Below are 27,480 nucleotides of genomic sequence, written 5' to 3' on the forward strand. Positions count from 1 at the left end.
TGCTTTCCACTGGATCAGGCTTAATTAAGGTAATAATTGTTCTGTAGCAGACTGGTGAGACCCCCAAGTGGATAGCTCTGTAATTTCCAGCAAGGATTTCTTTGATCTCCATTTGTCTGTAAAGTCTTCATAGGGCCACATTTACCCAGGGGAAGATTTCCACTGTTACAAATTGATGAATTAGAAATTGAAATTAGGCACTGCACAATACCTCAGTGTATTTTGTTTGTTTCGGAGCCTCAGAACTCTCAGGGACAATTCTGGCTCTCCGCTGTACTAATGGGATGGCACTGACATGAGTAGAGAGCACAAGTCACCCCTTAATCTCCCTGGAGATTCTCCATCTCCATTTTCAACCCAGGTAGATCTGCAAAACACAACCCAGCAAAGGCAGCAGCTCTGAGCAGCCAGACTTCAGTTGCACTGTTGCAGAGCATGTTTGCTCATTGTTGCAGACAGCCTGCTAAGTCCCATCGAGGTAAATAAGAGCCTATTTGAATTTCATGACACGCTGAAGTGCAGTTATCTGGTAGGAGGCATGCGAGTACATACCAACGTACAGTCTTAAATGTGGCTCTTATTATAAAGGTGGGATTCTTTATGGAAAGGCTATTTAGCATATGAAGTGTTTAGGCCCAGTAATTACAAAGGAAAGGACAACTCAATATGTAAGAGAACTGGGAAGGTTAGCCCTTAAGAAGTAGTTTAATCTAAAGAGGAGAAAATGGCCTCAACTGGAAATATTTAATGTGATCCGCATTTCATTGTTACAGCCTCTTAGGTGGCCCTTTATGTATTCAGAACCTCTGGGCAATGCACTCTGCTGGAGTTCTAGGCATGACCACAAGGTGGGCCGTGAGAGGCTCTGCCTGAAACAGACTTGAGCAGTCATGTCAGGATGAGTCCCCACCACTGTCCTGCATATGGCTTGCTCCCTGCATGTCCAAAACTCTGCTGAAGCTCAGCACAAAAACACTCTCTAGCTGCACATAGCCCACACCTCTCTTGTATAAATAACAACTAGCTCATCTTTTCTAGCCTTGTTTGACATAGGAATATTGTGCGTGCTTTCCAAGGAAAGGTGGTTTCTTGAGTACCTCCACTTTACTTCTCCCACCGTCTAACAGCTGCTCTTGCAAAGTTGCATGTGTGGGCTTTACTGAAAAAGGACTAACACATATTTCTGGATCCCATCCTTCCTGCCTTCCAACGCGGCCTAACTCACATATTTCCTTTGGTTTGGTTTTCAGAGCTGTTTAAAAGAGAAATGAGGTTTTTATGTAGGCATTTTCTTCAATTTTTTCCCCTTGTTCTGTCACTAACTTGTTTTTTCTATTCCGTCTTTAATCTGCTGTCTTTGTGGACTCAGCTTCAGAAAAGGGAGCGCTCTTGCAGGGCCTATGTCCAGGTATTTCTTGTGTTTTTAATGCACGTCCAGTTGTTTGACTGAATGACTGTGAAGTGGTTCTTGTCTGTCGGTCTGATTTTTACTGTCTTTGTGGCAGCAAGCTTTAAGGTTACAGGATAATATGACCTTTCTATTATTCATTTCCCTTCCACACCTGCCCAGGTCCACAGACTTAACAAAAATCTGGGACAAAAACTCCTGGAGGGGGGGGGGGGGAACCACACACAAAAAAAGTGAGAGAAAATAAAAAGAAGAGCTCTGACAAGACCCATTCAGCCATTACAGTAAGCAGAACTGTATGCATGCATAAAGAATGCTGAACTACTGCTCACAAAGATCTCTCCAAACCAGTTGGATTACACTTGCAACATGTTACTCAAATAATGGCTCTATGCATTTTCTTGGTTTTCCTTCTTCTCCTCTTGAACTTGCAAATTTAGAAACAATTCAAAATTGCAGCACTTGGCATAAGGGAGGAGGTAGAATCATAATGAAATGCAGTGTCCTTACAGAGAGATGTAAGAAGGAGGAGAGTGCTGAAAACTAAATATAGGATTAGGAACATAACGTCCCATAAAGTTCACCCAGCTGCAGCCTGAGTTTTGCAGGCTTGCATTGTGTTTTACGTGAACAAAGTCAAGGCCTGGTGTCTTGGAAAGACTGCTTGTAGTCTCCTCAAGAGTGAGGCCTTGGCTTATGCCATTATTTATCCTGTCACCTAGGCTTTTATAGCATTTGCTCCAGTGACTTTTATATAAAGCTGTTTGTATACTATTGGTGAGTTAATACTGCTTTAAAAATGTGAATGCTTTACCCCCTCTTTTCTGTCTTGTGCTTATGGACTTCAGTGTTGTACTTATGGATGGTTGGTCATTATTCATATGTGTGTACAAAACAGAGGTGTAAAAGTGAAACCCACATTTCTGGAAGGGACTGCCTATACCTGTTCTATGTCTGCAAAGTTGAACTTCCTACTTCCCATATTGACTTTACTTTGTGAGTACATGCTTCATTTAGTGTGTGGGATTAGGTGGTTTAGATTTCTAGGGCATTAAATTTTAAAACAGTACACCTCTGTACTGGTAGCTGTCTGTCTTTCCTTTGGATATGGTTCTGACAGAAAGCCATCTCTCATCTGTTTCCTTCCTTATACATTAATGGGTAAAGACAAGTTGTGAAGTTATACATATTGTGGCTGGTCTGGCCTCTGTTAAGATCCCAGAGAAGGTAACTAGTATTTTAAGGAATGTTTGCACTGCAGCTGGCTGTCTTGTCCCCTGGTGAAAGCGTAAGCAGGGTTAGGCTGGCTTGACCATGGTTCATGCAGCCCTGTTGGGGATCTTGTGTACTGCTCAGTCTGTAGTTGTCCTTTCCCTAGCTGCATAGAAACACTCTGCAGGCTGCATACATGCTCCTGGTCTTTTTGTCTTCTTTCAAGCAGTAGTGAATAGTGGATTTAATGTACTCTACAAAAGCTTGGCATTGATAGAATAGGACCTGAATTCTGCACAAACTTAAACTTACCCTTAATTTCAAGGACTCTTTGCCTTTCTCTTGGAAAGGCTACTGGTGTGTTTAAACATTAATCATTTGCTTACCACTTTAGTAGACCGAAGCTGACGAAAGCTCATTGCCTGAGCTGTTTAGTATAAATATGGACAAAGCTGGTAAATGTATTGAAAAGGACAGTCTTGTAATGGAGGACGCGAACAATGAATTGGATGACCTAACTGAACCTTTCAACTCTACTTTGTATTACATGGGGGTAAAATAATGTATCTAGACACATTTTCATACAGTATGTTTCCATTTGCAAACCATGTAGCTAAAGTCATAAAAAAATCTTATGGGGGAGAGTTTATTTGTAGTAACAACTGAATGCGACTGCACATATTCCCGTTACATGCCACTTATGCTTCAGCAGGCACTGAAATGTCTGTACTGTCAAAGGCAGCTTTGCAGAGCTTTTTCAAAATACTTTAAATGGGGAAATCCTGAACTTTTTGAAGTTAATGAGAGGTGGGAAGTCCCTGGAAATATGTCACCAGTGACAGAGAAATTGCGTTTTCAGCCTTTCTGTCACAATCTCTTTGTTCTAATCCCTTTGTCATGAAAAGCATTTGTGACTGAATGCAGCATGGGGGGCTGTTGTATGTGTTGAAATGTAGCTGCAGTCCTGCCCTCCTTAGAAAAAGAAAAACACGGTGCAAAGTGTATATGAGAGATGCCCACTAACTGTAAAAATCAAAAGCACAATTGAAAAAAGGTGGATTTGAGGAAAGAGAGGGTGACTTGAGAAGATAATAATTACTAAAATTAGTCTTAATGGTCTGTTGGGGCTGACAAAATTGTAGCTAACTTGTAGTTATTCAAAGATTAGACTATTAGAGTGCAGTACTAGATCATCACCTTATCCTCCTTGGTAATACCTATTTTAAACAAATAATCAATTAGATCTATCTGTACAATGCTACAATATTTCTTGATTAACTTGAAGTAATATTTCTTGAGATATAAGCTCAGGGATTTATTTATATTTTTTACTGAAGACAGAGGTTACAGAAGCCCCTTCATTAGTGGAAAATGTGGTAAATTACCTTTATTCTCTCAAAAAAAAAAATAATATCCAATCTGATGAGTGATGTAATAGTACATGTTTATATAATGACAGGACAGCTGCTTGGGATTTGCCCATCTCAGTGAAGAAACTTCCACAGGAGCTTTAACTTGCAATATTAAGAGGCACGTAGAGAAGGTGGGATTGCTGTGGTGGATTTCCAGGATGGATGGAGGGAGCTTGGAAATGTGCTCCATTGGCTAAGGAGCATTAGGCCAGGTGTCAGAATTTTTGGTGGTTGTGAATGATCTGTGCACAGATTCCTTCTGGAGCTGTGTCTCCCTGCATGATCATGCCCACCTTTATGTAACACACTGTTCTTGGCACTCTATTTTGGGAAAGGAATGACAAAGTCATTGTGCAAGAGAGTGAGTCACAACAGATGACACATTGGATGGCTGTAGCCTCATTTGGTGACTGGTGTGTGACATAAACCAATAAGAATTTTCTGTATTTCTTTCAGAGTTGATAGAGTTGATGTTTGTTCTTTTTCCAGAGATGATTCTTGCCCCCCCCCCCCCCGGGTCCTTCTCCACAGAGCTCCTCTCCAGCAGATCATACCCCAACCTGTACTGATACTCATGGTTATTCCTTCCCAGGTGCAAGGCTCTACACTTGCTCTTGTTAAACCTCATCTGATTTATTGCTGCTCAGCTCTTCATTTTATACAGGTCTTGCTGAATGGCAGCACAGCCTTCAGGTGTGTCAGCCTATCCTCCTAGCTTTGTATCATCAGCATACTTACTGAAGATGGACACTATCCCCTCATCAAGGTCATTGATGAAGATACTGAACAAGACCAGACCCAGCACTAACCCCTGGGGAGCACCGCTAGTTACAGGTCTCCAACCAACTCTGCCCCACCGATCACAACCCTCTGAGCTCAGCCAGTCAGCCAGTTCTCAACACACCTCACCATCCAGTCATCAATTCCACACTTTCTCAGCTTCATTATCAGGATGTCATAGGAGACAATATCAAAAACCTTACTGAAGTCAAGGTAGATGACATTTGCTGCTCTCCCCCCATCTACCCATCTGGTGATGCCATCATAGAAGGCTATTTTTGTTTGTTGAGCACAATTTTCCCTTGGTGAATCCATGCTGACTATTTCTGATGACATTCTTCTCTTCCAATTGCTTGGAGAAGGCATCTAGAACAAGGTGTTCCATCACCTTTTCAGGGACAGAGGTGAAACTGCCTGACCTGTAGTTTCCCAGATCAAATCAATTCCCCTGGCTTCTGCATACAAAGTAAGGATAGTAAAGAAAAATATGAACACTTGGTACAGTAAATGAGGCCCTATTAACATGAGAAAAAATATAGAAGTTTGCTGCAAGATTTAGTAGGTGGAAACAAGAGCTTTAATAAAGGCTCATACCACATAGAGCAGGCATGCAAAGTCCTCTTAAACACAGGTGTGTACTTGATTACAGTCTGAGCTCATCTACTTGCTTTGCTTGGATTTTTGGTCTGGAGCCTGGGGACATCACAAGACTGATGTCTTTCTCTGCAGTGCCAACCAGCAACCCCTTCCTGTATACAACTGTGTGGTGCATTTGAGAGACACTGCAGAAGTCAAAAATTTCCCATTCTTCCTTTGTTCTTAAAGTTAGTCTCAGCTGTTTCAAAGGTATAGGTTGGTGAATACAGTAACCAAACTGAGTGGTTGATTAAGGGGAGTGTGGAAGGAAGCAGCAGAGAGTCACTTTTGTAACATTTTCCTGCTCTAACAGCATTTCATGCTCTGGTTCTTGCTGTTCTCTGGGCTGAGCTGAAAACTAGTTTGCCCAGATTTGTAAATCTGAGCTTACGTTTACAGTAGATAGAGAAGGTAATGGTGGTGCCACCCTATCCAGACAGACCATGAGCTTCTGGATACGGATGTCATCAGAGCCACCAACCAGGTGGCTGCCATCAGAATTGTCCTTCTTGTTCTCTTGGAAGTTTTCTGTATGCTTCATACTTCTAACATAGGCTGTTTGAATTGCTGTACTAAGCAAAAATGAAAGGCTTTCCCCCAAAAGGTTAAAGGCATTAAGTTTAGAGCAGTGGAAAAGAGGAGACTTTTTTTTTTTTTTCCTTTGCAAATTTAGTAGCTCTTAGCAGATAAAAGGTGTGTTTGGGACTTTGCCAGTAGTATTTAAAGTGGATTAATTCTGTTTTTCTCACTTCTTGCTTGCTTGCCCAGCTGGCCTCAACTTCTGCAAAGACTAAACGAGAGAAGCTCTTGAGACAGAGAATAAATTGAATTATACCGCATTTAGTTGTGTTCTTGTTGTGCCTGCAACAAGAAAGACTCTAACCTCCATTTATAAAGAAAGGGGCAAATTAATGAGGATTTTCAAGTTCCTTGTTTGGTCACTTAATTGGCTGTATGACAAAGAGCTCTGCAGTGCATGTCAAACAACTTTCAGAGTCCTCTAATGATTTGTGCCTCGCTCGACTCCTGATGCTATTCTGCACAGCCTGTCAGGAGAGGTATCGTTGTTGAAGTGGCTGGAATAAATTGGCTAGCAGTGTGCATACAATGTAGTATATTAACTATAGCTATGGGGAGTACTTTTAGCAGCTTTTTCAAGGTATCTAGGTGTTTGCCTATAAGCATCAAAGTGCTCTGGACTTTCATTTAATGTAATTAAAAGGACATCTGAAAGAAGTGTGACTCACAGCAGGGTTCAGTGCTTGGGTAGCCCTTTGTTAAAACTCTGTGAACTTAATATACTTCACAGCTTGATAGACCCATACTTGATTTATGTCAGTAAGAGCAAAATATAAATCCCCACACTGTGTGTTTCTGCTGCATTGAGCTTGTTGTTAGGGGAGAGGAGGTTCAAAGCGGCTGCCTTGGGTTTGTCGCTGGAGTCTGACATTTTTCACATGGATATTGGAATGTGACCATATATATTCCTCTGCCTACAACTAAGCTTCATGTGTAGCAATGCTCTCACATGTAACAGCAAAGCTGAAAAAAAAATATAACATTTTCTGTATTACTGTGTGCTTACTTTCTGCTTAAGGCTGAGTCAGCCCTTATATCTGGAGGCACAGGAAAAAATCTCAGTGTGAATTGCTGTAGAGACCAGTGGGAGATGTCCCTTTGATTTGGACCACTGGGAGAAGATGAATCTCACAGACGCCCTAGGAGTTCCCTTGAAGGCAGTGGATATTTCATCAAACAAGCATTTATCATTGGCAAGCCATTTTCCTTTCTTTCTACATCTTTGCTCACTTCCCCTGTGTGATTATTCTAGCAGTTGCTTGTATGGTCTCACATCCCAAACAGTAGGGCAGCAAATACAGATGATTCATAAATGCAGTTCTCAGCTTATTCCGTAGGGAAGATCTCATTAGATGAAATAGATCGTATGTTATTTCCTTCTTGGCAATCAATTCCTTTTATTTCAGTCCTACTTAAGGCCTTCTGACCTTAAAATATTCTTCCTCATATACTAAGCAAAGCAAAACCGTAACCTGTAATTTGTAACCTTCTTTTATTTCTCAGATGTCCTTTTTTTTTTTCCTTTTCTTTTTTTCTCTCCTCCCATTAGGTGATTATTAGTAGTTCAAGGCCACAATTGCAAACCTTGTGTGCCTAGTGCAAGGCCATTAATTCCATAGTTCAGCATTTTGTAAATGACCTGATTTTAATAAAGGTCGGTACCTTTATTCTCAGTGCAGTGAGTTCCCATTGCCACTGAAATTCAGGCTGTTTCCTACAGTTCTTACAATGACAACAGAAACACCTTTTCCCTTGAATCTATGGAGTCACTTTAGAAATTCCTCTGCAGATTCAAAGGAAGTTCTCCATTTGCCTTCACCAAACTGTGGGTTTGGGTTCAGTTCACTGAAACTGATGCCATCAGTTGTCAGTCACCTACTTTGTCAGTGGGTGTAGACTGGTGCTTCTGGGTTAGTTCTGAAGGCAGAAGTGGAGATTAGCAGTAGGTAAACTAATCATATATATATATATATATATATATATATATATGTAAAACCTCTTGTTGTGGTTAAGCTAGATTTAATCTAAATATGTGCCTATCCATTTCAGTGAATAACATAGATATTTTATGATGAGCAAGTTGTTTTGGAAAAAGCCTTGGACTGGCTGGGCTTCCCTGTAAGCTAAGCTGTGTTCTGGTGCTTTGACTAGAGAATAATTTGAAGTTAAAAGAACAAATGCCAGGAAAGCAAAGGGCCATGTCACAGAAAGATCTGAATACACATCTCAGCTAAAAAATGTGATGTAATATCATTATTTAGCCAAGACAACATTTTCCTTGTTTAGGGAGCTGAAGAAGTAACATGTGCGCTTACTTTTTCCCACGTAACAGATGACAGCTTCAGCACATGCATTTCTTGCTGCAGAGGGATCAAGGTGTCATTCATTTGTTACCTTAAGGCCAACCATTTCCTGAGCTGGTCCTTTTCAGTATAATAACCTTGCCAGGGCTGCCTCTCCTTGCGTGCCCAAATACCTGCTTTCATCCAGGTCTTCTCACCTTGGATGTCCATTTAGTCTGCACCAGGTATATTCAGAGATAATGGGAGATTCTCTTTTGTTGGAGCTTTTTCTGTCCAGAGGCAACAATTGCAAACTTCCAGCAGAATTTGTCATCAGGGTCATCGATTGTGCCTTTAACTCAATTACTTTGGAGGTTTGCAAATATTGATAGCTTAAAAGGGGGTTTGTTTTAAAGCTGTGTGTTTCATTTGAATACAGAGAAAAATTAGCTGTTCTTGAAGGCAGGTAAGCTCTTTTAAAGCGTTCCCAGTTTCTAATAGGGAAAGGGGGGAAAAAAAGAGCATAATATTGTGATCACTGAACCATATCTACATTTCAGTACATCTGCTGTCTGAAGTGTTTTTCATTTTCACTGTGCACTTTAGACCTGAAAGGGTTTTCATACTTTTTTTTTCCTCCACCAATTTACCATAAAACCTCAGGCTGCTATTAAAAAGTGGGATAATAATGTTTTGTGCATGCTTTGAATAGAGATGGTGATGCACTTGTTTTGGAGTAGCACCCACAGGCCTCAGACAGAACCAGAACTTCAGACAAAGAACCGTCTAAGGCTGCAACTTTGTGGTTGCTCTCTGTGGCCTTAGCACCACTGTTCTAGGAAAGGGTGAGCAGGCTTTTCTCAGCAAACTATGCCAGCAAACACCTTTTGTGTAGGGGTAGCCGTACAAGCACTGCTTGTTTCACACAATCAACTTTGGCTTTATATTTGACTGAGTATACTAGTGCAAAGCACAGCTTTGTTGACGAAGCTCCTTCTGTACTCATTTTTGAAAGTGCATTGCATCAAATATTCCCTTCAGGCCAAGGAAGGCAAGTGTTAGCAGTGTGAGATAAGGCTTTAAAAGTTATAAAATGCATTTCTTTTAAGTAGAGATGTCGTTGCAAAAGTGGTGCTTTAATGCCAGAGCTGCTATAGGAGCTGAGGCCTTGATATAAGTTACGTGCAAAATAATTTATAGTTCGTTTTCAGTCTCTTCCTAAGGAGGTGCTGTATTGCAAAGAAGGATGAACTGTGAATTTGAAAATTACTATGCAGAGGGACTCAACCAGTATTCCCTGAGGGGCCTGCTGGTATTCACTTGGCATGAAGAGGTATTTTCTCACATACCCTTGAAAACATGCTCTCTCAGTTCATTGGTGTTTTTTGTTGGCATTTTGTTGTGGGTTTGTGGTTGATTTTTTTCTGTCAGCTGCTCAGCAGGAGGACAAAATGGACTATTAAGGTTTAGAATGTTGTACCTTTAGGACTTGACACCTGGAGAGTTGCTGGTCTTCTAAAGTTAAGGTTGCTGTGCCTAACAATGAGTCCCAGTCCCAAATTTGACAAGAAGATTAGTAGATCTAACATCTTTAGGTGATTTCCAGGTTCAATTCCCGCATAAAGACAGATTTTACATTACAGAATCTATTTTTGTCAAAGAGTAATGCTTTGGATTTTGATATGATGAGAGATAAGCCAATGGGTATGGTATCACTGTGTATATCCTCCCTTCTAGGTTTAAACTGTGTGTCACATAATCATGTATTCTGGCCAAGTATTCCTAAGGGGGCAGAACATAAAAACAGATGGACAAACAAACTTCAGTTTTACAGGATGAAGCAGCTGTCACAAAGGAAATTGGTGGGATATACGTGATCCCCTTTAGGAATACATGGTTACTGAAGATTCTTAGTTACTTTTTGACAGTATGACTTTTAATACCATTTTATAAGTGTTTGGGAGGGAAACTTTACATTTTGCTTCTGTTTTGTCACCTAAGGACAAAATAAAAAAATCATGAGCCATATGTGCTTATCTGAAGGAAAAAATAAAATCCCTCTGCAGTTTATCACATTCATTTGCATTGAAATTACACTCCTTGGTGCCATATTAACTGCACAGTGTAAGAGTTCACCACCATGGAATTTGTCTTCTATGTTTGATGTGTCCATTTGTAGCCACTGTTGAAGACAGTGTATTAGACACATTCAACCTGTCATCTGACTCAGGATGATTGTTCTGCACAAGACAAGTTTGTGTTTAGGAAGTTTAGTATTCTATATATAGGTTAACATAGAGCCACACCTACACATCCCAGGATGGATGGAAAGTCTTCTTTCCTGTCTCTCTCTGAAATACTCTTCACCCTTCATTTGTTCACACTTCTCAAGGTCACTCTCTGTGTAATTTCTCTTGCTTTTATACTTCTCCCTGATTGTGTGCTTACTTGTTCATGCTCTTTGTTCATTAAGCCCCAGCAACCTTGGCATTGGTGGGGTTTGTTTTTTTTTCTTTATTTTTCTGTATTGTAGGGGACATTGAGATGTGTTGGAGCTCATACTTTTATTTTGCCTGAGGCTTACAGATATGCCATGGTTCCCTTGAAAGTTGTTCACCAAATTGAGCTGTGTTTGGAAGAGAAGATCACAGCAGCAGAAAAGCTTTAGTATGGGAAAGAGTCAAGCTCTTCAGTGAGGTAGATGCACAGAATTGGTCAGAACTTCCTTAGCTCCCTTTGAAAATCCCCACTTTCATCAAGGTCACCAAGGGTAACACTCATCAAATCATCAGCTCCTAGGTTATCTCATGCCTTCCTCGTTTCAAAGGTCCTTTGTCAGGGCTAATCCTTCTGCTGGTCTCTGAGGGGCTTTACTAGAAGGGCACTGTTGCTTCTTTGCTAGAACTTCATCAGTCCACGAACTTGTTGGTACTGGTGGCAAACCAACCTAAACTTCAGCAAAACGCAAAAACAGGCCAATCCGTGTCCCATGTGCCTGCCTTCCCACAGTTCTCTTTCTCCTGTCCAACTTTTCCCATTTGGCATCTTTTTCTCAAGAGACACTGTTGCTTTAACAGCTGTTTTGTTTCATTTAAACACCTACCTCAGCTCCTGTCCAAAATGCAAACATTTCATTAGCACCTCATCTCCTTGGCTTCAGCCCACAGCACTCAGCCATAATGAAGTGCTGCACTCAGAAATATAATGTGAGGAACACTTGATTAATGCACTGAGGCAGGTGAGGGGATTGACCCTCTGGGAAAAGCAATGGACTAAATTCATCTCGGATGTATTGCCAATGATGAAGTCTACCAACTTGCTCAGATATGTGTTAGGGACCAGAACTGAAGTCCTTGGAAATCTTACAGGAGGTTTAGAGTCAGGCCCTGGAACCAGAGTGACATGAAATGGCTGTTTTCAGGCTTGTCACTTGAAGATGCTTCTTGGATGGAGAGTACAGCTCAGTGTGCAGGAGGTGGCACATAAGGCCTAATTGAGGTTCTCTGTCAAGCTTTGTATGCACACACGCTTTGTTAAAATAAATGGTATATATGTTACTTCCTTTCTGAGGAAAAATCTTTGTAGCATGTGTTTCACTGTAAAAGAAATATCTTGGCATCTGTTTCATGTTTAGACAAATAGACGTTACCTTTCCATCCAGAGTCAGGAGCTAGATCTGCTGCAATGACTGTTTTAACCACTGAGATATTGATAAAAGAATCCAGCATGTTATTTTAATAGAGATTTAAAAACACCATTAGGAGCTGAGCTAAATGGATGTAAGGCAAGTTGTAATTTGCATGCTAACATTGAAAAGGGAGAAAAATGCTCTTTTTCTGCTTTCCAGGAATATAAGATCTTTGCAAGAAGTCTACGTTGTGTAGAACCTCCACGGTAAAATAGTCAAGGTTTTTGCTCACTGTGAAAGAGTAACACCTTCTTTCTTCTTGCAGAGAGACAAACTACTTTAGTAAAACACAGCATTTTATGAGAACTGCAGCAATCAGGCTTTAAGATTTTAAAACACCAGAAAAACATGCTAAAATGTAGTGGATTCTCAGTGTTTCTTTTTCACCTTTAAAGTTTACCATTTTCCCTGCACGCATACCACATTTGTTAAGATGACTTTTAGGCTATTGAAGAATATGAGTTTAATAATCAATTTAAAAAATTGATTTATGTATAGTAAGTTCTACTTAACAACAAATGAGAAAGGGATTCAAGTCTTGTGTTGTAAAGGCTTCACAGCAAAAAGTTTTTTGCAGTAGAGATTTTCAGCCATTTCAACTTACTTCAGCGGTGGAAGCATTGGGTGCTCTATCCTTTGGAAACCAAGCTATGAGGCTCAGGAAAAATGCCTCTTGACCAAGGCAGTCGCTGCCAGGTAGGGAAAGATCTACTTAAGGTAAAGAGAGATTTGGCATAAGAACAGATGAATTATTTTGTCATGAATTAAGTAAGTTGGAAAGTCTGAGCTTTTTACTGTCAGAGCAGCCCAATTCTGGCTCAGTCTTCCAATTGGAGCTGCAGTGTTATGAGAAAGTTTTCAACCTGAAGGACATTTAGGATGAAGATGCTCATGACATTGTCTCTGTTAATTGTCTTTTCTGGAATCAAAAGCAACAGGAGTGGCAGGCCCAGCTGTCTTTGCTTTTCTGTGAACATTGCTGTAGCAGAAAACTCCTGAAGGTCACCTGCATACAACAATAACATTTTACTCTGGTTCAGTATGATTTTATTCTTCCTCTGCACGTTCGTATCTGACCATGACTGGTGAGGGGTAGTCAGGATGCCCTAAATTCACTGTGCCTTGTGTTGCCATTGAACGCTTTTCCTTAGGGTTCTGCTAGAGAGCATGCCATGCTACGTCCTCTTTTCATGCATCATCTTGTGGGTGGATTTAGAGACAGTCAGGAGTAAAAACTAAAGTGTTTCCATGAAAGTGACCCACAGAGTGTGCTTTAGGTTTGCAGCATGTAGGAAGCCCATGGGACTGTCTGTCTTGAAAAACAGAGCTATGGGTTTGATGTCTACACTTTCAGAATGCAGAGTATTGTTATGAATGGCAGCTTCATCTTAGAAGGAAGGTTGTTTTATGCAGTCAGTGATAGCTGGCAATGGAGGTGTCTCTTTGTGGGGCAGGCTTGCCAAATGGCTGACTCCTTCCCAAATTGAGACATTTGAAATTTGGCATCTTATCTAAATCTCTATGGGCACCTGCTTGTTCTCTGGATGAAGGGGTGTAACATAACTGTTTCTGAGTCTCTGTGACAGCCTGTTAGAGATTATGTGGTGGGAAGTGCTCTAGAAGGAGTGTAGCCCTTGCAAATGGATACTAGAGACCTTCCACGGGTGTCCCAGCTCAGCTTCTGAATCTTAATGCAGCAGATAGCAGCAACTTGCTTCACAGATAGCTTTTGAAATATATTTTCTTGCACGTTTCTTTAGGGATTTCCCCATCCCCCCTCCACCACCCCTGACTCTTAATTCCTTCTTAATCTGAGCTCAGAGCTGATGATCACAGAAGTTGATAATCAAGTAAAATCAAGATTTTCTCCCAGTGTTATCTAATGCAATACATGATGACTAGCTTCACTGTAGGCTGCCTCAGTGGGTGGGGAAAGTGGTGCTGTCCTGTCCCTATGTGTGTTGAGAAGGGAACTGAGCATATGTCAGAGGTTTCAGAGGTGCTCAAGTACTTTCTTACTCAGTTCCTCTGCTTTGCAGGCCATGGTGGAGACAGTGAACAACCTCCTGCAGCCGCAGGCTCTGAATGCCTGGAGAGACCTGAACTCAAGTGAACAGCAACGTGCAGCCACCAAATTGCTTGACACCGTGGAGGACAGTGCCTTTGTGCTGGCTGATAACCTGCTGAAGACTGACATTGTCCGTGAAAACACCGACAATATCCGTAAGAGACAGAGCCTGTACATACTGAGAGCACCAGAGAGGGAGTAAGGGTTGTGATACCTGACTTCATTTGGATGTGTCTTGGCCGTTGGTCTGAAAAACTTGGAAGTCTTTCCAAAAGAGCCTAAGGGAATACAATAGCTCCCTGTCCTTGAAATCTCATGGGAAATGAACAACTAAACCGCCTTTATTAGTCCTGTCTTTAAGTGCAAAATCTGCGCTAGCACATTGAGAGTGCTGCTTCACAGGGAGATGGTTCATCGTAATGCAATTGTGTTTCATTTCATACAAATTCGTGTCTTTATTTGGCTGATTGTTGATTTTAATTAAAAAACAAGCATGATGGAAAGCACCAGCACTCCCACTGTGCATATGTAAAATGAGAACAACTCTTCTTTCTTTTTCTATGAATACAGATCCCAAGCACTGATAACACTTGCAGAAAGTACCAATCGCCAGTGGCAGAAGAACTAGCATTTTCACATTTTCATTTTAACCATTGTCCTTAATATCCTGAGGTTCTTGTTTACAAGAACTAGTTGTCTTTTGTCTTCCACAGAGAAATGAATTTATTTGATTTGATTTGATTTTTATTTTTTAATTAAATCTAAAACTTCTTCAAGGCAAAGATTTGAAAAGAGTCTAGTATGAAACCTTGTAACTTGATTCCTCTGCTTTCAGATGGTCTGGAACACCATTTTTAAACTTCCAAGTATTGTGTAGGTGATTATTTTCAGTGATGGTTTTTCTTACTGTTGGTCTCTCTTGTAAACAGAGCTGGAAGTTGCAAGACTAAGCACAGATGGCAATCTAGAAGATCTGAAGTTTCCCCAGAACACGGGCCATGGGAGCGCCATTCAACTTTCAGCAAATACCTTGAAACAAAATGGCCGAAATGGTAGGTACAGCACCTTTGGCTGTAGAAATATGCCAGATCCCTACATGATATGTTTGTTGGGGCACAGTACTGCATCTAGAGAAGTACTTCTAACTACTGTTAACTTCCATGGGAGCCTTCACATGGAATAAGAGGCTTGTATGAATAACCTACTTCACAGTGGCGCACTATGCAGGTTTCTGAAAAGAAAGGGAAGAAGCAATAGCAGCAAATCTTAATAACGGTGAGCTTTGGAGAAGATCTGTAAGGAACAAGAATTGTGTTGGAAAGTAAGTCTTTATTTCTAAGCATATCAGTGGAGTTCCAGTCAAATTGAGAGAGCCCCATCAATTTTTATCAGCTTGGCATTCAGCTAGAGACTGCCAAAGAGCTAGGAAAGAAATTACTGTAGAAAAATTAAGCTTGGTGGGTGTATTTATTGGAAGAGGGATATCTGATTGACAAATTTCTGCTGGTTTTGTTTTGCTCTTCATGTGAGATTGGAATTGTATTGGAAAGTTTTGGATTTCTTCTCCCAGAATTGAACTCACACTTCTTTGAGGTAGTCTTCATTTATTAATGGAGCTTGCACTGGACTTATAGTTTTGCAAACTCTGTGGCAGGCCAGAGTGAAATACATTTTCCAAACGTTGCCTGGAGAATAGCATTAAGTCATGTGGGAAATGCATCACCTGGATTCTTTTCTCTGGAGTCAGTTTTTCTACTGATGCCAAAAATAAGCTCACCTTTGCTTCTCCAATGTGTCTGCTTATAAGAGTTTGTTTTCCAGTGGCAGCTCTTAACTTCTTGTCCTTGGACCAGTTGGTGTACTTCGTAGTGCTCACTGGTCTAGGCAGGAGAAAGTGAATTTTCATACACCACATCTTGATTCTTTCATGCTTTCTCAATAAATAAATAAATAAATAAATAAATAAAAATAAAGTTCATTCGAAGAAGAAATTTGTCATCCAAAATGAAAGCCAGTGCACTGACCTGGATATCTAACTTCACGCTGCTCTTCTAGGTGAAATCAGGGTGGCCTTTGTGCTGTACAACAACTTGGGCACCTATCTCTCCACGGAGAATGCTAGCATGAAATTAGGAACTGAAGCAATGTCCACTAATCACTCCGTCATCGTCAACTCCCCTGTCATCACGGCAGCAATAAACAAAGAGTTCAGCAATAAGGTTTATCTAGCTGATCCTGTGGTCTTTACTGTCAAGCATATCAAGGTGAGCAAGTTTGAAAATCTTTAAAAAAAAATAATATAAATAATAATCTGTTTCTGTTACAAAGTGCCTCAAAAGTTTGCTCATCTGAGGCCCCCAGCAATCCTTGATTAGATTTTGAATTACACATTTGTTCCTCTGTACTTTGAGTTGTTTATGGGGAAAGTCTCTTTTGTATTGCATTAATAAAAGTAAAGAAAGTCTCCTTTGAGCTGATGCCCATTGCTCAGTTGCTGACACACGTCATTCTGTAATTAAAAACCAACAATATATTAGAATGGTCCATAATATTATTTTATCATGGTGGCAGGGGATATTAGAGGAAAGTGGAATTACAGTGAAAAAGGACAGCTAGCACTCCTGTTAGCCAAGCACAGTCATTGCTAAAGTTGATTGCTTAAAGCAATTAATTTCTCCGCTCTGCAATGCAAATGAAGCAATCTGGTTTTGAAGAGCTGAATTTAGTCTGTGTCTGAAATTAATCAAGAACAAAGAACTAAGTTTGTATTAGCAAAGAGAGCAGCAATAACCTAACTTTGTCTGGTGTTGACAAGTAATACTCGACTTCGAAGTCACTGTTGATTATTTATCTAAAATTAAAGAGTAAGAGTTACAAAGAGCCTCTGGGGAAAAAAAAAAAAAAAAGTAATGTGTTTAGAAATCTCTGAAACCTTATCATTTTACTGCATTTACTCATTGCTTCCTTGCAGCAGTCAGAAGAAAATTTCAATCCAAACTGTTCATTCTGGAGCTATACTAAGCGTACCATGACAGGGTATTGGTCCACACAAGGATGTCGCCTTCTGACAACTAACAAGACGCACACCACATGCTCCTGCAATCACCTAACCAACTTTGCAGTCCTGATGGCACATGTGGAAGTTAAGGTAGGCTTTGCAAATTTACAGGCTACCAATGTACTGAACAGTTGCCAATATAACACCATGTTGTTACTGCAAAAGGCAGCTGAACAGGGAAATTGCTATGTTAGAGTAACTCTAATGGTAGAAAGTATCTCCTGTAAATCTTTCTGTTATGTGGTGAAAAAGTAGACGATCACACCTCTGCAAAGACTGCACCAATCTCCTGGCATGAGCAGCTTAGAACTGCAGATGACTGGTGAGCCAAGCTAGCCATTGATTCCACACATCCTTTGCAGTCTGGCCCAGAACATATCCTAGCCTGATCCTTGCTCTGAGGGTCCTAGCTGTGCCAACAAGGAGCAGCGAGAACTTGTATGGTGGGACAGGAGCAAATCAAGACTGCCTTGTTGGGTGTGAGTTGGGTGCGCTGTTTGCAGCAGCTGATAATACATTCTGCACATATTTGTGAGGTGCATGTGTGGAGTCAAAAATCTTTTCTAGACACCAACTATGGGAGGAAGATACATTCATTGACAGCAAGCTACACATTAAAAAAAAAAAAAAGAAAAAAAAAAAGCTCATTATACCATCCTGTCTCGATTTTACATCCCCCAGTGTTGGTACATATCAGTTAGTTTTGTTGCCTGCCTCCTTGGTGTAATACTGGTTTCTCATATGAGTAGCCCCGTCGTACCTAATGAATTTGTTCCTGAAAGTAAACATTCCTTATGGTGCTAGTGGGGAAAGGAGTGCACGTTTGGGATATTTTTCAAGAATGAGACAATGTTTGAGTTGTCTCTCATTTCCTCAGCTGTCTTTTCTGTCTTTAGTTGAAAACACTTTCATGTGCTATAGAAAGGGGGCTGTGATTACTGAAGGACTTTGGCCTTTTTATTTTCTTTGCTGCGCTGTCTCTGTTTTGTGTGCCAAATGCAGCCAAATCGACCATTCTGAAGCCCTCTAGGGGATTCTGTTTGGGCAGACCTTTTCAGAGCCAATTCTGTGGCTGCATAACCACAAAAGCTGTTATGATTTTAAAATACCTTTTCTTAAATAGTCTTTTACTATCATTCCTTTGTATATGTTTGTTTCACTTACTAATCTGAAGACCAATTTGAAGAGCAAAATAAAATATATATTAAAGCACTGTCATGCATGACCAATGCTTGACAAAAAAGAAATGAGAGCCTGGCAGCTCATTTGCCACAACAGCTGGGTCCAGCTGAGAGGAACAGGATAGATTTGATGCTGCAGGATTATGTATCTTCTGTATTCTGCAGGAGTCACTACCAGTCAAGGAGCTGTGCCGTTAAATGGCTGTGACATTATCCTAGGAGTTGTCCAAAGAAATGGTCAATTCAGAGCATGTGTTTATGTGACAACAGGTTCACAGTATTCTGCAGTCTAAGAGTGTTTTTGCCAGTTTCTCATAATTGCTTGAATCTTCACAAGAAACGTATGTTTGGCTGCTTATCACCTGCCTGGAGTTAACAGATACACCTGAGTCACTGAAGTCAGAGGTTGCACCTGGAAAATGCAGATAGCTTTCCACTCCACTGATGTGAACAAGCATGATCTGTACTGCATGGTGCAGATATAAGCTAGCACTGAACAAGCCTCTACTCAAACTGCAGCTAGGAAAGCCTTGTCTGCATGGCATTTCACATGCACCTCATTAGACTGGTAGCACTGGTGTTATCTCATCTTGCAGAAAGAGAAGGCAAGACCCTAGCTTGCCCGTGCTCAACCAACAGGTTGGAAAGACCTGCAGCTGGAAGCTTCCTGAGTGCCAAGCCAGTGTGCTGTCTGCCTGTGGATGTTTCTGGATGTTTGCTCTCACAACTTTCGGGTCATGTTTTATAGCTTGGCTGCAGCCAAAGTGTCAGTGTTTTAACAGCCAAATTGGCTTCACTTTGCTGATTCTGATGCAACCAGACAGCTTCCTGGCATGTTTATTTTAGCAATCATGCCAGTCTGAGGGTGGAGGGCAGGTGGGTATCCTGCAAACATCTGTAACTCTTCTCTCTAGCTACTTGTCACCTTGCTCTTCCTTGCTCTACCACCTTCCTCTGGTCTGCTGGTGGAACTGGCCATCTGGCTATCTCAGTGAAAATCTGGGAAGTGACACATTTCTTATCTTGCTGCAATGAGTTTTAAACCCCTTCCATCTGAAAACCTGTTGCTTTGGAGAGGTAGTGGTTTAAAAATAAATGGGAATTGTTGTCATCCATTGACTCGCACTCATCTCTTGCAGGCATGCTTTAGCATCTTTTTATTGCTTTGCATCTTGTACAAAAAGGCAGTTTGTGCATCTGAAACCTTGTAGTTGTCTTTGAGATAGGACAATCCCTGGGGGGAGGATGCTGAGTGCTTATGCAGGACTTCTCAAAGTGGTGCTGGGGACAATGGACTAGCATCCCTAAATGGAACAGTCCTAAACACTGTTAATGATATTCTGAAATTTTTGACACATTAACAGTTTTCTTCTGTAGTTAAGATCTGTGATTTACTGAGTTCAGTTTGGTGGGTTTTTGGAAGCATAAGGAGCTTCCTTTGCTGTAATGAATATCCTTAATACCCTACCTAATGAGACTGAACACTGCGCATCGTGGGGAGTGGACATCTGAGTCCTGCTCCTTAATCAAAAGCCAACACCAATCTGACAAGTGTCACTTCTACTCATGAATGATCTCCCTCCCTGGTTGCATGGCAAAAGAGTGTGTTCTCCAGAGGAGACCTTGGTGGCTGCTCTGGGAGTTATGGGCTGGGATTTAATTATTAGCAGAGCATATATGGCAAGGCGGAGCTGGGAGGTAGCACCACTGAGCAAATGATTGATGGCTGTGTGGCTCTCAACTCGAAACAGCAATATGTCTTTGTCCAAAGGAGCAGAAAATGTCATTGGCTGACCACGGGTGTTGGGGATTTATTGGTGTGCTTCAAGAGAAGAAGTTGCTGGGATCAATTCCAGTCTTAATAGGACTCCCAGTTAAGAGGAGGAGACTTTACTTTTGAAGTTACGTTTTGACTGTTAAAATTAGTTGGGCTCAGAGTTGTTTATGTGCCCAAACTGAAGTCCACCCTTTATTTACATGCACAGGGGTTTGAACGTACTTGGAAGCCTCCCTGAAAGTGGCTTTGGGCTAGATTGCATGGTGGCTGTGAAAAAAGGCATGTCTAGAAAAATCCTGCCCTAGATGTTCTTTCCCAGAGCTGGGGCAAATGTATTTGAGTATAATGAACAGCAGTGCCCTAACCCAGAGGGTTGCTATGCACACACAGAGGGCTTAGAACTGTTAGGAAGAGCCTGTACCTGTTGGTGCATCCTCCCAGTGAGGGTTGACCTTCTGGACCCATAGTGGTCCAAATTGCCCTTCCATACAGTTTTCTGGGGAAAACAAGAACCTCTTTTTGAATAGAGAATTTAAGACTTGGAAGCAAATGACTCTTTTCATCAGCTGGGAAGTACATTTGGCCCGTGTTATTGCAGTCTTGTGGATATTTAGTTAAATCACGGAATAGAATTAATGTAGATGAGGTCTGTGTTAAATATCTATCTATTGTTTGTATCAGTGAAATGATCATTATGGACCTTAAATTCTGTAAAAACATTGTAGTTCCCATGCCAAGAGAGGAAAGCCAGTAGTTAAATAAGTCATTCTTCCTATGTAATTGCTGCATGGTTATTCTTCAAAATTTACAAACTGTTTTTCATATAAGCTCGTGTTTTGCATCATAATAATTATAGCAGTTGCATCTTAAATGTACCATGGGAAAAATATGCGGCCAGAAAACAAGTTCAGTGCTAGTGGGAAAATGCAATTAAAAAAAACCACCCAAAACAGAATAAGCAAAGGTACCTTAGGGTAGATAAATGTTGCTTATCAATGTGTAGTGAGTGCCAGAGCTTACTCTTCTTTAAATAAGTTTATAAATAAATAAAGAGGAAGGAAAAGGGCAAAAAATAAAGGTGTTTTAACAGTAGCAATTAATCTGAAGCTTTCAGATGTTGTTCTATACCACATGTTACATCATGCTAATTATTTGGGGAATGGAAGTGTAAAGCAAGCAGAGGAGAGACAGGAATAAAAATATATGAAGTCCAAATGGAATACAGTGGTCTATTGCCTAAAGCAATACAGCCATTTCAGATATAAAGAGCAAGCTGAAGTTATTACAGTGCTGGCTTAGCTGTATATTAGCACTTGTGGGATTAAACAGCACTGAATGGAAGCAGAAACGGGTGCAGGATTGCAAAAACACTTAACTGCAGAATTAAATTACTGGAAAGATTATGTGATGAATTTTGCAAGACAAATCATTTTGTACCATTAAAAGAGTTCTCAAAAAGAAGTATGTTACATATTGTAGAAAGTAACATTGTAATGTTATTAAATAGGAACTAGTTTAATTAAACATAAAAGTTATTGAATCTACTTGTCTTCAGTGGGATTTTAAAATTCAAAATGCAGCTGTATTTGAGTTTGTGTTATGAAATGGAATCTGTGACAGCAATGAACTCCCAGAATAAAGGGATGTAAAATGCACATCTGGTTGTGTATTGCATGCTTCTGCTGTTATTAATGTCTTACCTGCAAAATACTGTTAGCATTTGTGTAGCCTCCCCTGGAAAACTACACAAGCCCTGTAGGTAAGAAAATCTATCATACTCTGACTGACCTATCATGAATCACAGAAATTACCGATAGGAAACCTATTAGGTCAAGTAATCTGTGCCTACAGGGTCAATTCAGTGTGGTGTATCTGGTAGTAATCCTTGAGCTTTTTGTCTAGGTGGGCTGTAAATCACTGCAGTGAGTTCCCTGAGTTCCCAAGTCTTGGTTTGATACACAGCATTTTGAAGTGAGCCACAGCTCAGTCTTACTATTTCTTGTTCTGCCACATCGGACTTCTTGCTGGTCTGCATCTCTGCACTCCCTGAACTGCTGGCTCAGATGTTCCCAGGTAACAACTTCAGAATGTTCAGCCTGGAAAAAAATTAGAGCCTACCTTTAAAAAGATTGAGTCTGAATGCTGGAAGCTGCAGTTTATTTAATTTGGTTTCTTGGTTCTCTGCTTACAGGTGCCAGAAATGTCAGAGCACAGCAAATCATTAGCCACTGCTTCTTTTCCCCTCCCAGTTCAATGGGTATTTATTTTATTTGATATCATCCTTCTTGGTCCTCTGGTCCATGAGCTATGGCTAGATCCATGGTAAGGAGCTGTGTTGTAGAATGGGGACAGCATCAACCTGCAGGATTTCCTGATTCTCTACCATAAAATTTATGTTGGAAATAGCACTCGTTTACAAACACCATGCCTCATCTTGTATATTACCATCCCCTTCCTTTCTCACTGAGAGTAATTTTTAAAGCAAGACCCTCCTTGATTGGATTTAAGACTTTTAAACACATTATTCATCTCTGACTACATGGACATCTCTTTGGTCCTTATGTCTGTGACCACTTCATTCTACCCTCCCCTAAATAAAGTCCTTAAACTGGGGAGACTGTTGTACCTTGATCATATTTAGCTGTTTTTTTTTCAGAGATGCTGTGTGTCTCAGCCATTTGGATTGCCTCTTTGACATGACAACCAGTTTAAATCTCATTTTTGAAAGAGGTGAATGAACAAAGAGAGGAAAAGGTTATGCTTTGGCTCTTTAAAGAATAAGCAGGGGAAAAGGGGAATGAGATGCCTCATAGTTTGTGCTGTTCCTTATCTTGGAAGGTGTGGCTGCGTGTATGAGGACGGAAGGGAAGGTTGTGGTGTGGTCTAGCCCTATCCCTGCTCTCCTGGAACTGGGCTGGGTAAGGCCATCAGTGTGACAGCAGGAGCTGATGATGCTGTGACCAGCTTGGCTGTGTAGACATCTACACTGTGAGCTTGGCACCACCGCTATGGCTTGTTTCTTGAGTTAGAGATGCCTTATGAGTAAGCAGAGCTGTGCCACTTTACCAACTCCAGCCAGCATAGGGCAGGGCTGGGGTGTTGCTAGTACTGATCCAAACTTCTTCTCCTCACTGGCACCACACAGCTGAGTGTGACTTGCCACAGGAAAGCTGCAGCAGTGTCAGCAGTGAGATGGAAACCCTGGGCTCTTGCCACACATCATATCCACAGCATGGTTTATAGTGCATGGTAAGATGAGATCTGTACCTATTTCCCTTTGTGTGTGCCCCTGTGGCACATTATTCTGGCAGCTAAACCACCTTGCATGAGTGCTCAGAATTCATTATTTAAAATATGATCATGAGGAGCCAGTGACATTGCACAGAGGCTTCGGGGTGGGGGGGAGGTGGGAGGGGGCATCAGGCTCTATTCCTGGATTACATTCTGATGGTGCCCATGAAAGCAGGGCAGAGATGTGCTGCCTTTGCAGAGCATGGAGGGTGTGCACACCTAGGTAGCTACTGTATTCCAGAAGAATAGGTCTGGCTGCCTTCCTTGGTGCATCTTTGGAAAGATAGGATGATTTTTAGAGCAGAGGCACCCCCCCCTTTCCCCCCGCCCCCCCCCCCCCCCCCACCTTCTCCAGCACATCCCATTTGGCCACAGAGGAAGGAAAGCCCCATTGGAACCTCTCATGCCTGCATAACCACAGCAAGCAGTGCTGTTAGGAAGTCCGGGAGCCCTTGGGATTTCCTCCCAGTCCAGGAAGCCCAGCTGACACTTCTGGCATATCTACAAAACCATTTGCTTGTAAAGTTAAGTCCTTTGTGCTTTTCCATGAAGCATTACAGCAAGGCTGCAACAGTAATCCTCTCTTGACACCAATGATGGGGAAAGAGGGCAGAGAGAGCCTAAACAGCTCTGGAGAGCTGCAAATCTGAAAAGCTGCAGAAGCAGCAATGCGCAGGAGTTCAGATCTGCCCCACTTGGGTCTCTGCCCAGCCCAGCACTGCCAGCTCCTGCTGGGCGCCGAGTGGTCATATCTGAGTGAGTCGATGCATTGTGTTATTATTTACTGCTTGCTTATTCCTCCACCTCCAAACATATTACTCTTTCCTTTCCTGAAGGGACAGATTAGGCAAAGGAATGTGTCCTTTGCTGTTGGCAGCTTGGTTTGGCTGCTGTTTTCTTCTACTGATGTTTTTAATAAGGGAGGAAATGGCTGTTCATCTCAGGGAGAGCCATTCTGTCATAAGCTGACATTCCCTGGGATTTGTTTTTATTAGCTCAGCTCTGCTGTGCCGGTGCTGCCAGAGCTGCTCATTGATTTCACAGCCCGAATAATGGCTCGGTTGCCTGTTCATCCACTCTGGTGGCTATCAGGGTTCCTGCAGCTCCTCCTGCACATGTTTCTATCAGTGCTCTCTTCCAAAAGCTCTTGGCCCCACTTGTGCAAAAGAAAGGCTTCATTCCAAAGCCAGGGAGCACTTCCTTCACTGAGTTTGGGGTCAGGTTCTCCTCCAAGTTGCAGATGTAAAACTTACTCAGCAGAGAATATATATTTTTACAGTGTTAGTCCAAACGTTTCTGCATTTAAGACTACACTGCAGTTTTGGAATCCAAAGGAACATATCCACCTGGAAGTTTTTGTGTAGTTCACTTAATAATTGCTCCTATGCTGAGAATAATCCTTGTGTCAACTTACCTTTAAAGCTAGCAAGGCTGTAGCTGTAATAAAACTCAGTGGCTTGCATAAAGGGCCATGAAAGTCTTGATATACAGGTCTTGGCAGTCATGATGCATTTGGGCAAGCTGGTGTTTGATTGATACTGTCAGGAAATTGATCTTTGTCCTGACATCTGGGATCTCCCATGGGTTCTTCTGGCTGCCAGCATCTTCAGGAGATTATTGAGAAGAACAAGTTGACTGTTATCAGCACTGTGATGGTTTGGGTGTGTTTCACATGCTTTAGGGACCTTAGGGCTTGCAGGGTTCTACAAGGATATCATTAGTGTATATGTCAAAGCTGTTTTGTCCTTGGTCAGGGAGTACTTGAACTGTGCTGGGGAGGAGCAGGGAAAAGAGAAGATGTGCTTGTTTTGTGTGTCTCAGTGGTTGAAGGAATGAGCTCAGATGCTGCAACCCTGGCACAGTATGTCAGTGCACTGTTTGTAACACTTAGCCCTGCAAAGTTGAAGTTGAGCAGAAGTTGTAATTATGGAGAAACTGTTTATACTGTTTCCTAGTACTTCAAGGATGGATGTTGTGTGCATGAAGTCAGTATTATCATTATGATTAATAATAGAAAGAGGAGTAGTCATTTTAGAGCCGGTTCTCTTTAATGTTTTCCTCATTGACTGGGATACTGGACTTGAAGGTATACTGGATGTATTTATGGATGACACTAAGCTGGGAGGAGCTTTTGACTCCCTGGAGGACAGAGAGGCCTTGCCGAGAAATCCTAACAAACTAGAGGGCTGGGATGCATAAACAAGAGCAGGAGCTGAATTCTGCAGCAGGGAGCAGGCAAGTCTGGTTATCTGTACAAACTGGAGGACAAGAGTCTGGAAAATGGCCTTTCTCTGAACTTTGTCTTATTTATGGGAAGAAGCCTTGAATGTTCCTTTTGCTAGGATGGCTGTGCTTTGGAATTTTTAAGTCAGAGCCAGTGGCCTCATGTTACCTGCTCTTCCACAGCCATCATGGTTGTTGTCTCCTTACATATACCTGCATTAGCAATGTTGTCCTGCTCTCCCAGTCCCAGAGCCTTCTGTCACTTTTGCCTGGCAGGTCCCTCTGATTAGGTGAGCTGGCAGGGCTGTTCAGGGAGACCTTATCTGCAGCCTCAGATGAAAAAGAGAATGATTTGAAAGGCTCAAGGTTTGCATTAGCATGTTTTTGCACTGAGTTAAGAGAGATGGATGAGCTGGAATGACACAGATAGAGGAATGTGTGGCCACCAGGAAAATGATGTGCACTTTGTCTTCTTGGTTTGCTGGATGCCGGAGGAGCTGCATGGAATTGGCATTTCTATCATGGTCAGCAGTAAATGCAGTAGGATTTCATGCCTCAGTGCTGTACTTGATACAGCTAGCCCCTTTGGTATCAGAAATGCTCAAAAGGTTCTGTAAGAGCATTTGGGGAAAGGAGACTTCATCTCTCTGCCTCCTTCAGGGAGTCTCCTTCGAAACAAAACCTCCAGCATGGAAGAGATGGAGGGGAAAAGTCACTCCCCATCTTTCATTATCGTTTGATGCCTATCACTCATGCTGATAAAGCCAAAGAGCTGAAAGATTTGAGTTGTTTCTCACGGGTGCTGACATAGCAGAGTGTATATCAGGAAAGGCCTGACATTTGATGTGGCTTTATCATTGGCAGGCAGGCAAAGAAAATGGATAAATTAATCACCTTTTTCCTCCATCTGTCATAGGCTTTTATCCCACAGGGAGGAAAATGTTTCCAGTTTGTCCTGGCTTTTTGAAGTGTGACACTGCTGTATTTGCCAGTCTAAATAACGCCTAAGTCATCAAAATGCCAGAAGTAGAGGGGAATGAGAACACCATTTGTTACACAGCCTGGTGGACCACTAAGCTGGGTTTCAAGGCTCTTGGGTCTTTTTGAAAAGGCCCTGGAGACTTCCAGGCGGTCTTTCCCTTAGCTCTTTGACTCTAACCACTTAGTCCTGAGCAGCCACTTTGTGACTTGCCATGTATTTCTTATTTCTTATTTACATTTTACTAAGTAGTGATATCTCTAATTTCACCACATCTGGTGGAAACCTGTGGAGTTACTCATGAGTTTTACAGCCTTGGTAAGGTGGTGGAACACCCTCACTGTTGGACTCTCAGAACTCTCCCCTCTTTTTTTTTTCTGCTAAGTTCAGGAGCAGTCCAGAGATGTTTATCAAGAGTCAAAGCACACCTGTGCTGCACTTTGCAAAACACTGCTGAATTACTTAACTTTGATGGCCATGCTTGCATGATTTGAGGTAAATGTGTTACAAGCAAGGGAAACATTCACTTGCCCAGCTTTCTTAGCACCGTTGTTTTGTTAGAATTTAAAGCAAAAGTCATGTGGAAAGAGATGTCTTTATTTCAATTAATTTATTTATTTTTTCCTGAGGAATGTTCCAGGGCTCAGTTTGACTTACCGGGAGTTTTAAAATACAGCTTCAGTTCTTGAAAAACAAAAATGTACTTTCTTGTTCCCTGTTGAAAAGAAAGACAAGACATTTAAGTGTTCTCTTTCTGTCCAAAACCTTCAAGCTCATGTATGTCTGTGGATGTGTAAAGAGTCTTTTCTCGCTGTTAAATGGTTATAACAGACTTGTGGTTGTCAGCTCCACAGTGTTGTGTATGAAACATTTTTACACCTGAATCACAGTGTTTGATGGTTCTTT

The 27,480-nt window shown here is 41.5% G+C and overlaps 1 protein-coding gene across 41 annotated transcripts in view; it reads left to right on the top strand.

Annotated features, from left to right (window-relative positions):
* ADGRL3 (adhesion G protein-coupled receptor L3) overlaps nt 1-27,480 on the top strand; it is a 475,677-nt gene that overhangs the window by 385,184 nt on the left and 63,013 nt on the right. For 25 of the 41 annotated variants that reach the window (XM_085545165.1, XM_085545173.1, XM_085545176.1 and 22 more), the window contains 5 exons: nt 1,370-1,408; nt 14,037-14,220; nt 14,995-15,117; nt 16,121-16,329; nt 17,037-17,213. In XM_085545165.1, coding sequence (XP_085401291.1) covers nt 1,370-1,408; nt 14,037-14,220; nt 14,995-15,117; nt 16,121-16,329; nt 17,037-17,213 — 732 coding nt within the window. The remainder of the gene's footprint in view (nt 1-1,369; nt 1,409-14,036; nt 14,221-14,994; nt 15,118-16,120; nt 16,330-17,036; nt 17,214-27,480) is intronic. The other 16 variants (XM_085545197.1, XM_085545172.1, XM_032444011.2 and 13 more) reach the window with 3 other exon arrangements.

Source organism: Coturnix japonica, chromosome 4 (genome assembly GCF_054131305.1).
Source record: "Coturnix japonica strain WE chromosome 4, WE-NBRP24, whole genome shotgun sequence".
Taxonomy (NCBI): domain Eukaryota; kingdom Metazoa; phylum Chordata; class Aves; order Galliformes; family Phasianidae; genus Coturnix; species Coturnix japonica.